Source organism: Falco naumanni, chromosome 9, assembly GCF_017639655.2.
Source record: "Falco naumanni isolate bFalNau1 chromosome 9, bFalNau1.pat, whole genome shotgun sequence".
Lineage (NCBI taxonomy): Eukaryota > Metazoa > Chordata > Aves > Falconiformes > Falconidae > Falco > Falco naumanni.
In genome coordinates, this window is record NC_054062.1 from 47,851,458 (window position 1) to 47,863,841 (window position 12,384).

Sequence of the window (12,384 nt, forward strand, 5' to 3'; positions counted from 1 at the left end):
GGCTTTGCCAGTCACTCGGTTCACCTCAACCATCCCCATAGCTCACCCTACCAAGGACGCCAAAAATATTGCCAGGGCGATATCAAAATCCTCACTGCTTTCAGCGTTGACTACCTAAAACCAAGTATAGGTGAGTTGGGTGGTTCACAGACCGGTTTTGGAGATTGAAATGTTTGAGGGCTGGTGGTAGGGCTTCGGTCTGATGGCAGCCCCGTCACTAAATTATCTTTTCCTCTTCTGCTCCATGAAGGCTAGCTCTCACTGGCATTTTCATGGGGAATGTTTTCATTTCTTGCTGCCTGAGAAGCTGGCACTTGATTTCTTTTGGATTTGGGGGTTTCCGCAGATTTAGGTGGTCTCAGACAAAATAAGACGCTACTTTTAAAAGCTCATCCAAAACAATGCAAGGGATGCATTTTTATTCATGTAAACACCGATTAAGAAACAGGGAAATGAATATTTCATCACCATTTTGGTCATATAAACCAAAACTCACAGCAAGATTCCCCACAGAAGATAAGCTGGGCTGTCAGTCACCAGCCAGCAACGGCTTACGATCATCAAATTCACTTTTGCTTTCAATACTGATCGATCGAAAGTTTTATCCACAAAGCTTGTGAGGCTCAGATCACCTCACAAGCCTGGAGAGAGCAAAAGCCATTCACGACATAGTTCAGAAACTGCAGCTCAGATCCCCCAAGGTACTACCAGCAGGTCCTATTATAACAGCCAAAGCGATTACTTTTGGACAGCAATGCCTTCAGAGTCAATAAAACTGCTCACACCCACCCAGGCTAATCAGCAAGAGTAGGGGTGAACAGACCTGGCTCCTGAGGTTTCAAGCCCTAATTTAGCTAAGCACTTACATAAATATGTGTAAGCCTTATTAAAGTCAACAGGATTTTGGTATTATTAAGTTAACATTATTAAGCTTGTGCTTAATAGCCCTGCTGAATCTCACGGCTTTGCTACCACTACGAATTCACACAGCTTTTTACAATTTGTCCTCAGGTAAAACACTTCTTCAGAATTTTTGTCCTGTGTTTCAGGGGCTGCTCAGAGCCCACACAACAGGCTGTGGCTGGATGTCGGTTACACTGCTGCGAAAGCTCCAGATCTGCACTAGCTTCACCGAAGTCAATATCTAGCTTTTCACATTAAAAAAAAAAAAAAAAAAAATCATTTTGGCTATAATAGCTGCAGTCTAAAGGATCACTTGACAGTTTTCATAACTGCAGTTATTAAAATTTACGTTAGTACAATTGTACAAGTAATAATTAAATTGTAATACTAATGATTAAAATTACATCAGTATTTATTATTTGGTTGTCATGGTAAGCTTGTGGGTGTATCACAGCAACAAGAATTCACTTGCACACGTGGATATTACACCTTTGACGAGGCACGGGTATAGATCAGTCCTACAGACGCGAGCGACACAGATGAGTATCTAAAGTTATGTAGCAATTGGTTACATAGTGAAAACGTGACGGAAATATACTGTGAAATCATCTTAAAACCAACGCAAAATGTACCAGCTTAGTTCTAAATGTTTTAACAGAGTCATTAATTAAAAGCATTGTCCTACACATGACAGTTTTACTTACCAACAACATCGAGATGGTACGTGTGATTGATGGATCCGTACTGGTTTTCCACGATGCACGTATAATTTCCTTTGTCAGACGGGACCACGCTCTCCATAATGAGACTCCAGTGCTGGTTGCGGACCTGGTGGGTTGAAACCAGACAGGCTGGGAACTTCGTCAGCACAGTTTCACCCTCTCCCCCTCCAAAAGAGCTGTTTCCTGAAGAGTTAACCACTCGTAATCCATGTTTAAAAGCCTCTTCTGTGCTCATTTGACAGTTCTGGATACTGAAATACTTTATTTGTGCCTGATCTGGTGCAGGACGGCTGCAGCAGTGAAAGCTTTTGTGCGTTCTGCTGGAAATGCACCTCGTCCCCGATCCGAGCGCTGCGGACGTCGGTGCACACTCAGTTCTACCAGGCTTACGAAGATGTCACCAATTAGCAGCAGTTGCCTTACCAGGCTTTACCTCTCAATCCACTCTAAAGCGAATTCACACCCTCAGGATATTTCCCATCTGTCTCCAAACAATCATCTGATACTATTAACTGCCCACCAGCAATATGGGATGGATACGATCCCCTAACATCTACGTCTTTGTCTTTCTCTAACAGCTCAACTACAGAGCCCCTGTATTGGAGAAACGAAGTACAGAAGAGCAACGGTTGGGATCCCTCCCACAGACACACAGAGCGACACCACCTCTTGAGGCTCTGGGGTACCACAAAAAAGAAACGAAGGTGCTGCCTTATGAAAAGTGTCTGAAGAAAATCCTCATGGCAACGGAGAATAAGGACATACATTTATTTCATATAATTCTTCTCAGACAGAATGTATTAAAGGTGCTGATTCTGTTCCCATTTGAACTCGAAAGGAGTGTTGGCATTCACCTCACAGAAAATAGGATCCAGCCCAATACTGAAAGGATACAGAATCATCCGGTACACATATATATTTCCTGCATCATAAGCTGGCTCTCAAAATGACCTTTTGCTGGCTATCCGCTAATCCCTTGTTTTAACATCACATTTTTGACAAAGCACTCAAAACTCTTAACATTATGGAGCTGTAATGTACAACTTTTCAATTGTGAAGTACGTATCTTAGCAAATGGAATAAAATACAATCTGGTACAGTCATTTTAATCAGCCAAATGGAAAGTAGTAATTCAGTGCAGTACACCAGAAAAATTTATGGACCATTCAGTGACACTTCCAGGAACTATACGTTCTTAAAACATCATTACAACTATAGGTCTGAAATCCTGCTTCATGTCTGGCTGTTGTGCAGGTCCTTATCCAGCAGGAAAAGACTGTGCAGGGCCACGTCCCCGGTGCCCAGAGCTTAGCCCTCACACTTGCCGCAGGTAAAAACGCCTTCGGTTCAAAGCTTGGAAGAAGAGTCCTCTCTGCAAGGGGCTCCTGGCTTTCCTAGTCCCCCCAGCTAGTCATTAGCTCGTTGATATTACTAGTATTGTCCAGTTCGGGGCTAATAACATGAGCTAATGACTGGCCACGTGGACTTTGAAAAACAAAGGAAATGTGGACAAGACTCCAGCAGCAGGTGAAGGGCATGGATGCTAACCCAAGGTCACAGAAACGTGTGACACGACCTCAAAATCTCCACTCCAAACTTACAGCTCCTCTCCCCAGCCCCCACTCTCGATGGTATACAACAAAACTACATATTGATTTTTTTCCCCCCACACTACAAAGAGCTAAGAAATAAGTTTATAAAGCCAGAAAGAGTTTATCAGTGTTATTGTATTGTCTCGTTATTCTGCTAAGCAACCTTGAAAGCCACTGTTTGGGTCAGGAAGAATTACTGTCATAAACTATTGGTAAATAACAAACACAACAGCTACATCTTTTGCATATTTTACTTATGAGCTGTTTTGAGGGAGACTTGGTCAAAGTGACCTGATCTTTTTGCCATTGCAAGTTACATCACACTTCTCAGAATCAGAGCAAGTGTTTTTAACCAATTTGACTGCAAAACAGGAAGAACAGATCATGGTTCGACAAAAGTTAAAACAAAATAAAAATGGGTAACAACCTGTAATTCATTAATTTGATAGGAAAACACAAGAAATTATTTCGCATTCAATAAGAAAACATAACTAACTTTGAGCCACAAGTAGATATACTGGATAGCAATATTAAAAACTATTTGTGCTATTTCCCTTCTTGTAACTCCAATGAGAAGAGATAATATCTTTATAATAAAACAGCTTAAGCCTCTTCAGTTTAAGCTAAATAACTGCTGTAGAGGCCCGAAGCATTTATGACACGTTGTCACACAACCAGATTTATGTCATGGATCTGGATTCAACTAGATTCAGCTTGATGACTTACTCTTTCTGGTTACAAGCGCAGCATTGCGAAGCCCAGAAAAACTCCCCTTTGATGGGGATGACAGCATCTCCTCCTGCTGAAGGCTCCCAGATCCAACTTTTCATTCTTGGACACGTGACGGTCCTGCCACATACTCACAGCCATGCAGCTGGCGACACCCTGCTCATACAGGCTTTGTTAACGTGGTCTTTTTCAGTAACATGCCATCACTCCCTAGCCCCATAAAGCCTGTCCTTTGGGAAGCAAAACTGGTGATGTTACTGACAACCAGCACCAAAATCATACCGCTTTATGTAAAAACTAGTTTCAAAAGAGGTGCAAAGCAGAGCTTCCGCACTACACAGGTCTTACACCAGCCTTCTGTGTACAGATGTACTACAGTGATACTCATTTCTTTGTTGGGGTTTTTTTCGGGGGTTGTGGGGGGAAGCCAAACCAAACCCCCCCAAAAAAACCCAAAACAAAACACACCCTTGTGACTCAAGTTGCAAACAGATGGAGTCTTTGGTAATGCAGGTTAAAGCCATTAGCCACCTCCTGGTTGCTCACTAGGGTCCTTCTAACTGAAGACACCAGTGCTACAGCTCTCCAAATATTCCCTACTAAGTTTCCCTGGGTGATACCAACTGGGTCCATATTTAAGCTGTTTAAGTAGATGACTTGAGTTAGTCTGGCAGACAGAACATATTAGGAAGCTCACGTGAACTAATCCACTAGGAAAAAAACATGAGGGCAGCAACAAGGCACTGAAAGTGGGAGCATCCTCACCAGGCACACGGGGTCCTTTCTGGACAAGTGTCCGCAGCCAGACATCCATCAGTTGCAGGAGACCTTTCCAGTTCTCCAACCTGACTAGCCCCTTGCCAGCTACCACCCTGTTATTACTACTATTTTATTCCCTGAAGCCCTAATTCATACTGAGTTCTTTAAAAATCCTGGAGCATACCCACACAGTTCCACGCACTCTGTCACCTGGTCTTCAGGGCAGCCTTTCCCATTTGTCATTGCCTTTTCTTGACATAGGGAAATTCAGGGAACAACCACATTCCAAGTATCCCAAATCACAGCTTAACCCTTCAGATACATTGCCGCCGCAGTTTAATAACTGCTTTTGACCTCTTTTCCTTTTTTTTATAGCTTTGCAATACCTATATTCATGTTTTATCTGTGCTTCATACCCAAAAACGGTGCTTTATCTGCAAAAGGATTGAGATAATAAATATAATCTCAAAGTGTTTTCTTCTGACTAATTATGGACGCTTCTAGCAAATTACAGAGATGCTTTTTTTTTGACAAATCTTGTCCACCAATTTTTTAACCAATTCCTCCAAACAGTCTCTCTAAACAATTCAATCTTTAAACTAAATTATCAATATCAAATGCATACAACTATACCCTTAAGATTTAGCTTGGAGATGGGAAAACTACACTGGAATGAAAATGCCAAGAAATATTGGTCAGAAATCTAGGAAAGGGCAAGGAATGTTTCTATGAAACGTGTTGCTTTTGGAGTATCATAAAAAAAATTGTGGACAGTTCTGTTTAATTTTAAAATGCATGTCTTCAGTGAACAGATACGTCATGAAAAGTTGTCACTTGGCAAACAAAAATTATAAAAGAGGGTCAATTTAAAAATTTCGATTTTGAAAGAAAGATTAGAAACCAAAATATGATTCCCCACAAAATTAGCACAGTTCAGCCATATAGTGGTAGTGCTCAGGTAGAGAGAACAAGTGCAGAACATCCATGCAAAAGTCATAGGCTTTTACAGTTCCTATAGCATAACTCTTTCTTTACTCTGCATTTACCTGGTTGAATTTAAATGTATACAAGACGACTGTACTGATGAAGCTTATCAAAATGAGCACGTGAAAACACACACCTGTTAAACAGTAACAACTGATAGAAGTACATTTGCTTTCTGGGTGGCGTACAGAAAAGTAAAGGCTCCTGTGGTCTCTCATAAGGGATTCAGATTATTCACTCAAAGAAATTATAAAATATCTTTAAAGCAGAAGCAAGAGCTATCACCACTTTAGAGGCAGAGAAAAAAAAAATTAAAAGACTAAAAAGGATTTAGACATTCAACAACTTTCTCTTTGCTGTAGGAAGTTTGGGTATATCTTGAAAAATCATAAAAGGTTCAATTTTTAAATTCACCACCCAGAATTAGTCACAGTGGAAGAATTTCACTTTGGAAGCTATCTTGGCCAGCACGTACACCCTTCGGCTAGCCTGCCTGAGTGCAAATTGACTCAAGGCATTCCCCAGTCAGAGGGACAAAGTGCTACAGGTCACTATCTGATTGCGATAAAGGGAACACAAAGAAGAGATTTCTTAGCTCAAGACAGCAGGAGAGAGGTGGCTGGAAGGTGACTGGAAAGCTTCCCATTTTCCTTTCTTTTACTTTGTTCTTAAAGTCTTCAAGGGATGATTGCCTCTTCCGAAAGGGATGGATGGTGTTACATCAACTGTTGACTGGCAGGTATGGCCAAGTTTGGTTCCAGCTATTCTAGTTGCTCAAAGTATTACGAACATGCAGCTCTCCAGCAGAAATGCTTTATGTATAGCAATGGCAAGACTGAAGACAAGCTGGCGTACAATAATTATCACGAGTTGCTGTGATATGTGCCTGAACACAGACCAGCATGGAAAGGCTCAATCCTTTCTGCAGATTCCTTCATTACAAGTTTGTCAGTGTAGAGACATCAAGAAAATACAGTTCTCTCTTTATTCCGGAATAATTTTGAATAAGACCACAGTGACCTCATCCTGCCTCTCTAACAAGAAGAGGGCACAGCCTCCAGAAGCTTTGGAGGTCTCATTCTGTAACACCCTTTCACCAGAAAACAAGCTTCCATCTTAAAAAGATGGTTATTCAAAACACCGACAGAATCTAGAATAGAGGTAGATCTGGTAAGCAGAATGACAATGACAAGTAAATGCTACCAGATCATTTAAAGTTTGATGGCTTTCTGAGCAACGAGCAAGTCTAAAATCCACAGCTGTCTCCCCACCTTTTTTTCCTTTAAAGAGATGTAAGAAGTTATGATTTAGAATTATAGGTATATAGTTCAGTTCACACTGAAGCTGGCTTCGGAAATATGCATCTGTGGTTTCTTCCCAGAGTACATACATACCTAGGAAGTCGTATACGTTTAACACACATGAACAAAAATTTAATTTGTGCCACTTAATGGGCACAAGTCTAAATGAGCTCACCCAGATCCCTAACACAGGCTAGCAGTGGCAGCACGGAGCTCTGCGTGGGCTGACTTAGCCCACCAAAGGTCACCCTCCCAAACCAGAGATCAGTATCTCCATCCCGCCTTGCAAGACACATTTTCCTTCACAGTTTTCAAGAGCGATATCTACGTTTCCCCTTCATGAGATGTAAAGTGTTCAAATAATGTCCCAGTTAGTACCGAAACGGTTACTATTATTTTCCAAGACAGGATTAGTTTGTTGCGTTTTTTCTTTTTCTTTAATTGGCGCTTTTTTTTGGTTTTTAAAAAAGCACTGAGAAAAAGGTGAAAATCGCTGAATTGTAGCCAATTCGTTAACACTCCATAGCGTTATGAAAGGCAGAAGGTGTTGCCAGGTGTACACTCATAAGCAAGAGTAATTTATGGGGTAAGCAAACATAGATGGAAAAGTCTACTTAGATAATTAGCGTTCATGCAGGGAGATTTTCTGGGCTTCACTCTCTGCTAACAGAAATGCTGGAAAAATTGACACTTTCTACAGTAAATCTAGCTAGAGAGGAAAGGCGGCTATGGGCTGTCCTCCTCTGCACTGGAAAACGGACCAAGCAGGATTTGAGTCAACAGCACAACGAAGCAATATACGCCCTGGCTCCATCAGGGCATTGCAAAACGTGGCACCCCGAAAATACTGTGATTGCTGGGGTAAGGCAGCAGCGCAGTACCGGGGGAGGCAGCCCCCAGGCCTCGTCTTGAGCTTAATGCTTATTTCTGTCTTAATTACCATTACAAATTGCTCTGAGCTCCTCAGCAGAAGTTCTAGGCTGGGGCTTACAACCGTGACACAAGGTGACTAACTCGGAAACTTCTCGTTTTGGGAGCAAAGCTGCTGAAGTGTTGCATACGTGAGGTCTGCAGAAGACATTAAGGTAACTCAGAAGTGTGGGGCAGGACGGCGCGGGTAGGGCTGGAACAGCAATTTGCCATCAGTCACGCAGCCCCATTCCCTGCGAAGAGCAGGATAAGATGACCGAATCCTGACTTCTGACCTGACCCAGGCAGATACCAGGAGGTTAAAGGTCCACGCACTAACCCACAGAGCTAGCTGGCCTCCCTAAAACTCTCTCTTAATCAGTAACCACCAATTTCAAATGAAACATCTAATCTGAAGCTGTTTAAAATTCAAACAAACCCTTGTAAGTAATTGCTGTTACTCTCCCTCAAATTCTGCTTCCCATTTCAGTTTCACAGGTCATAAACTCTACAGAAAATAGTAACTTTTGACTTCCAAACCTTCCTTTACTGAACTGCCTACAATCACCAGCGGATGGTCACGCTTCAAACAACGCAGCTGAAAATGAATAGAGCAAAATAACCTTACTCTGCTTTGCAAAGTCAGTCTTTACTTCTCCAAATAAGTCTCTATAAATAATCCTTAGCTGCTCTGCTATGATACAAGCTTGAATTTGAGAAAAAAAAAATAAATATAGAATTAGTGCTCAGTAAGTAAACATCTACCCTTCCCCCAGAAGAAAACAATTTTTTTTTTTTTTTTTTTTTTGCTTCTGTGTTTCATCCAAGGCCGTTAAAAGATTTTCTGTTGACTTCAGCAAGTTGGGGTTTTTTTGGTTTGTTTTTGTTCTTTTTTTTTTTTTTTACAGCCTCGGTCAAGAACTGAAATTGCGAAATCACATCATGAGATCTTACCTTATATCCACCAATACGATGCTCTTGTTTAAACTCTTTCCCATTTTTCAGCCATCGCATCGTCGGTGTTGGGTTTCCCATCGCTGGACAACGAAACTTGACAGTGTTGGCCGCTGGCACCGCATGTAGCCTTTTCTCCATTTTGTCCGTATGTGTCCAATAAGGCGCCCCTGTTTTGAAGAGATACATCCAGAAATATCAGTACTCGGAAACTGAGCTCTCTTTCCAGCCCCTTCCACAGACAAAGCACCGCACACATTCATTTTAAGTGTGGTTCAGAAAGAGTACACGACTGGAAATCACATGTTGCAAGTGTTGACCAGAATTTTGCAAACAGCTCAGTCTGCAGCTTTGAGTACATAATTTATGACAAAATTCCAATAATTAACCACAGATATCCTTTGGTTTGTGTATGTCAAGTAAGACAGAGGGACCGAGTTTTCAGCAGACTCAAATGATCAGAGATGCCTTTGTCCTCAAGTTGAGTTACTCTGAGTGCGCAGCAAACTCGGAATTCTTGGACCTCGGCTGTGCAGCCAGACAGACCAAGTTGGAAGACCTGTTGGAAGCATCAGCCTTAACCTTTCCTCATCTATGAGAAGGAGGAGACCAAACATACCTACCCGGCAGCATGCTAAAGCTTACAGCGTACAGTGACAGGGTGAGCTGTGCTGTTACTGTCGCAAAACACACTAGAATACATTTATAAATGGAATATATTTCTGAAATCTTAACCAAAGAGGAAGAAATCAAATGAGTAAATATGGATCAGCAAAACTCAGTGATAGCATTTATCATTCCGCAGGGATTTCCCAGCCTCATAAGCCCACCGAAGCCTAAATGCTCAGTGACATCCAACACCGTGGCAAAAAATGAGAGCGTCTCCCTCAGCCCATATTTACCGAGTCACCACTTGCACTGTCTCCTGGCAAGGTTCTCCTGGCTCTTGCTCACCCCTTGCCATGCCCTGGCCCACACGAGGAGCAGGAGGAGCGCATGGAAAACCCTTCTCTCATCCAGGTTCTCAAGCGTTTGTCACACAGCAGTACAGCATACACAGCAGAACAAAACATACAACTGCCCATCTGGTTTTACCCTCCAACAAGTAAATTTGGATAGATAGATCCATATCCAAGGTTATGCCACGCTCTGGATCCATGTGTCGCTTTGGCTAATCGCACAGCATCTTCATGGCACCGCTTCAGTTGTCTCGCCATAACAGTTTAAAAAAGTTAAAGATTCAAGATCTGCTTAATAGTAGGAAACATTAATTTCTTTTACAATGGAGTTTTCCTGAAGCAAATCAGATTAGTGTGGAATTTTTAGGACTAGAGGGGTCCAGAAAAATAACTCTATTTCTCTCTGCCCTGTTTCATTTCCTTCATTAGCAGCCTAACACTCCACTATAAATAAAGTCTTCCGTTCCGCAAATATTTATAGCAGTTCTTACAATCAGTGCAAACTCAGAAATCCTGCTACCCCCCTCCCTAAATAAAAATACAGCTGGATAGAAAATACAGGAATAACTCCTTTAACAACGTCTCTCTCAGTATAAAGAAAACATTCTAAAAGTCAGTCATATAATGATGCTAAGAACGATAAGTGGGTTGGGGTTTTTTTTTTTGCCCGAAGTGGCAATTAGTGTTAAAATTAATGAAGCAGAAAAGCAAAGCAAATTTGTGCATGTAATCAAAATAGAAAATCAGGTAACTATTGAAAATTTAACTGCAACACTAAGAAATCGTTACACAGACTAAAGTGAATTAAGGATGGAAGGAAAAATCACTGTAACATTATTTGCTAAAACCAGATCACGTTAAAACAACAGAAGACTTTAAACAAAGCCAACCAAAGGAATTAACTACTACATCCAACGACCAAATTACAAGTATCCCAGGCAAAGATGGCATTCCGTGTGGGTACTGATGTATTGAAAAGATATTTTCTCTGGACCCCTAAACATCTTCCACAAGGCAACGTAAGGTGACCGCTGGTGGGCCCTACCCACAACTGCCACAAAGTCAAAGTAAACTGTGGCAGGGCAAAGCCAATCGACCATCCGAACCAGCCACACTGGTATCTCAGACAGAGCAGAGTGCCTAAATTTGGCCCCAAATGGACAACGCTGACCCAGCAACACTGTGACCAGCCAGCATGGTCACTTCTCATCACATCCACCGCACGCACCTTCTCACACCTACGGAACATAAAAAGCTTGCATGCAGTCACTGGCACGCACAACCTCCGAACCACAGGCTCCGCAGCTTGCCCATGGCGATGCTGCTCTGCAGAGCACAAGCTGGATGGACCAAGCTCTGGAGAAGCTCCCATCAGGGTGCAGCCCGTGACCAGGGCATTGGAACTGGTCAAGATCCAGCCATCAACAGTGCCCCAAACAAGGCTAGTTCCTGCGGCCAGGTTCCCACTGCATTACAGTGCAGCTCATCCTCTGGTTTTCCTGCGTATAACCCTCCTTTCCATCAATCCTCACCCTTTAAAAAACTCTGCTCCTGGAAGAGAAGTGATCCAATTAAGACTCGTATACATAAACACCCAGGGAGCTAAAACTTTGCTCTACAGAAGAGGTGGGAGCAGAGAAGAGGCCAGGAGGATGCAGGCAGGAACAAAGAGAAGCAGCTCAGTTCTGTGCCACAGGGAGAGGGGGAATGGAAACTCCCCAGGCTGGGAAAAAGGACTCTGCTCGGAAAGCTTCCCCTCACACAACCCTCCGCGTAACCTGCAATGCTCCTGAATTACAGGGGAGCTTGGAGGAAAACATGCGGACGTCACATGTTGAAAACACTGTCTGAAAACGCTTCAAGACATCCTACCATTTTTCACTAGGTAGTAATAACATACATTGGCAGCTCCTCAGTATGTTTAAGGGAAAAGAAAAAAAGGCAGCAACATCCAGAAACCGTAACACTCACCCTCATTTTGTGCTTTCATACAGTGACTGATCCGATTAACATACAGCATTTCTCTTTATAGATTAAATCATCAACACCTAAAAGCACCTTTGACTGCTTCTATTTGTCTTGAGAGGAAAAACATCCAGATTCACTAAACCCAATAATGAACGTAGTTAACGAGTATAGACCACCAAGCGCCGACAACTTCTACAGACGGTGTCTATCCCATCCCAACTTTGCTAACAGGACAGGTGGAAGTAGGTAGCACCGCTGTGAAAAGTTCACAGCAACAACAGGGCAGACTCCGGCACACAGAAGTAACGAGCAGCAGGGGAATGGGTGGGAATTCCTGACTGCTTTTAGAGCTCTCATTAGTGAAGAAAATATCCTGCTGACCCACACCGCACTCCACTGCAAATACATTACATCTAATCAGGCAAATCTCCTGTATGTGAAATTGAAATTAGGCAGCCCTGGGGACCACTTCAGGACTCCTCAATTTTTATTTCAACTCATCTGATACAAAGAAATACAAAAGTAGTCAACTCCAAGCCTGCCTGACAAGCACGTTCAGCAGGCAATAATGCACCTGAAATGACCACATCAAACCCCTCCATGG

The 12,384-nt window shown here is 42.4% G+C and overlaps 1 protein-coding gene across 12 annotated transcripts in view; it reads right to left on the reverse strand.

The window, feature by feature from the left end:
• FGFR2 (fibroblast growth factor receptor 2) overlaps positions 1 to 12,384 on the reverse strand; it is an 87,866-nt gene that overhangs the window by 50,108 nt on the left and 25,374 nt on the right. For all 12 annotated transcript variants that reach the window (XM_040605878.1, XM_040605877.1, XM_040605872.1 and 9 more), the window contains 2 exons: positions 8,854 to 9,023; positions 1,608 to 1,731 (listed from right to left, as the gene is read on the reverse strand). In XM_040605878.1, coding sequence (XP_040461812.1) covers positions 1,608 to 1,731; positions 8,854 to 9,023 — 294 coding nt within the window. The remainder of the gene's footprint in view (positions 1 to 1,607; positions 1,732 to 8,853; positions 9,024 to 12,384) is intronic.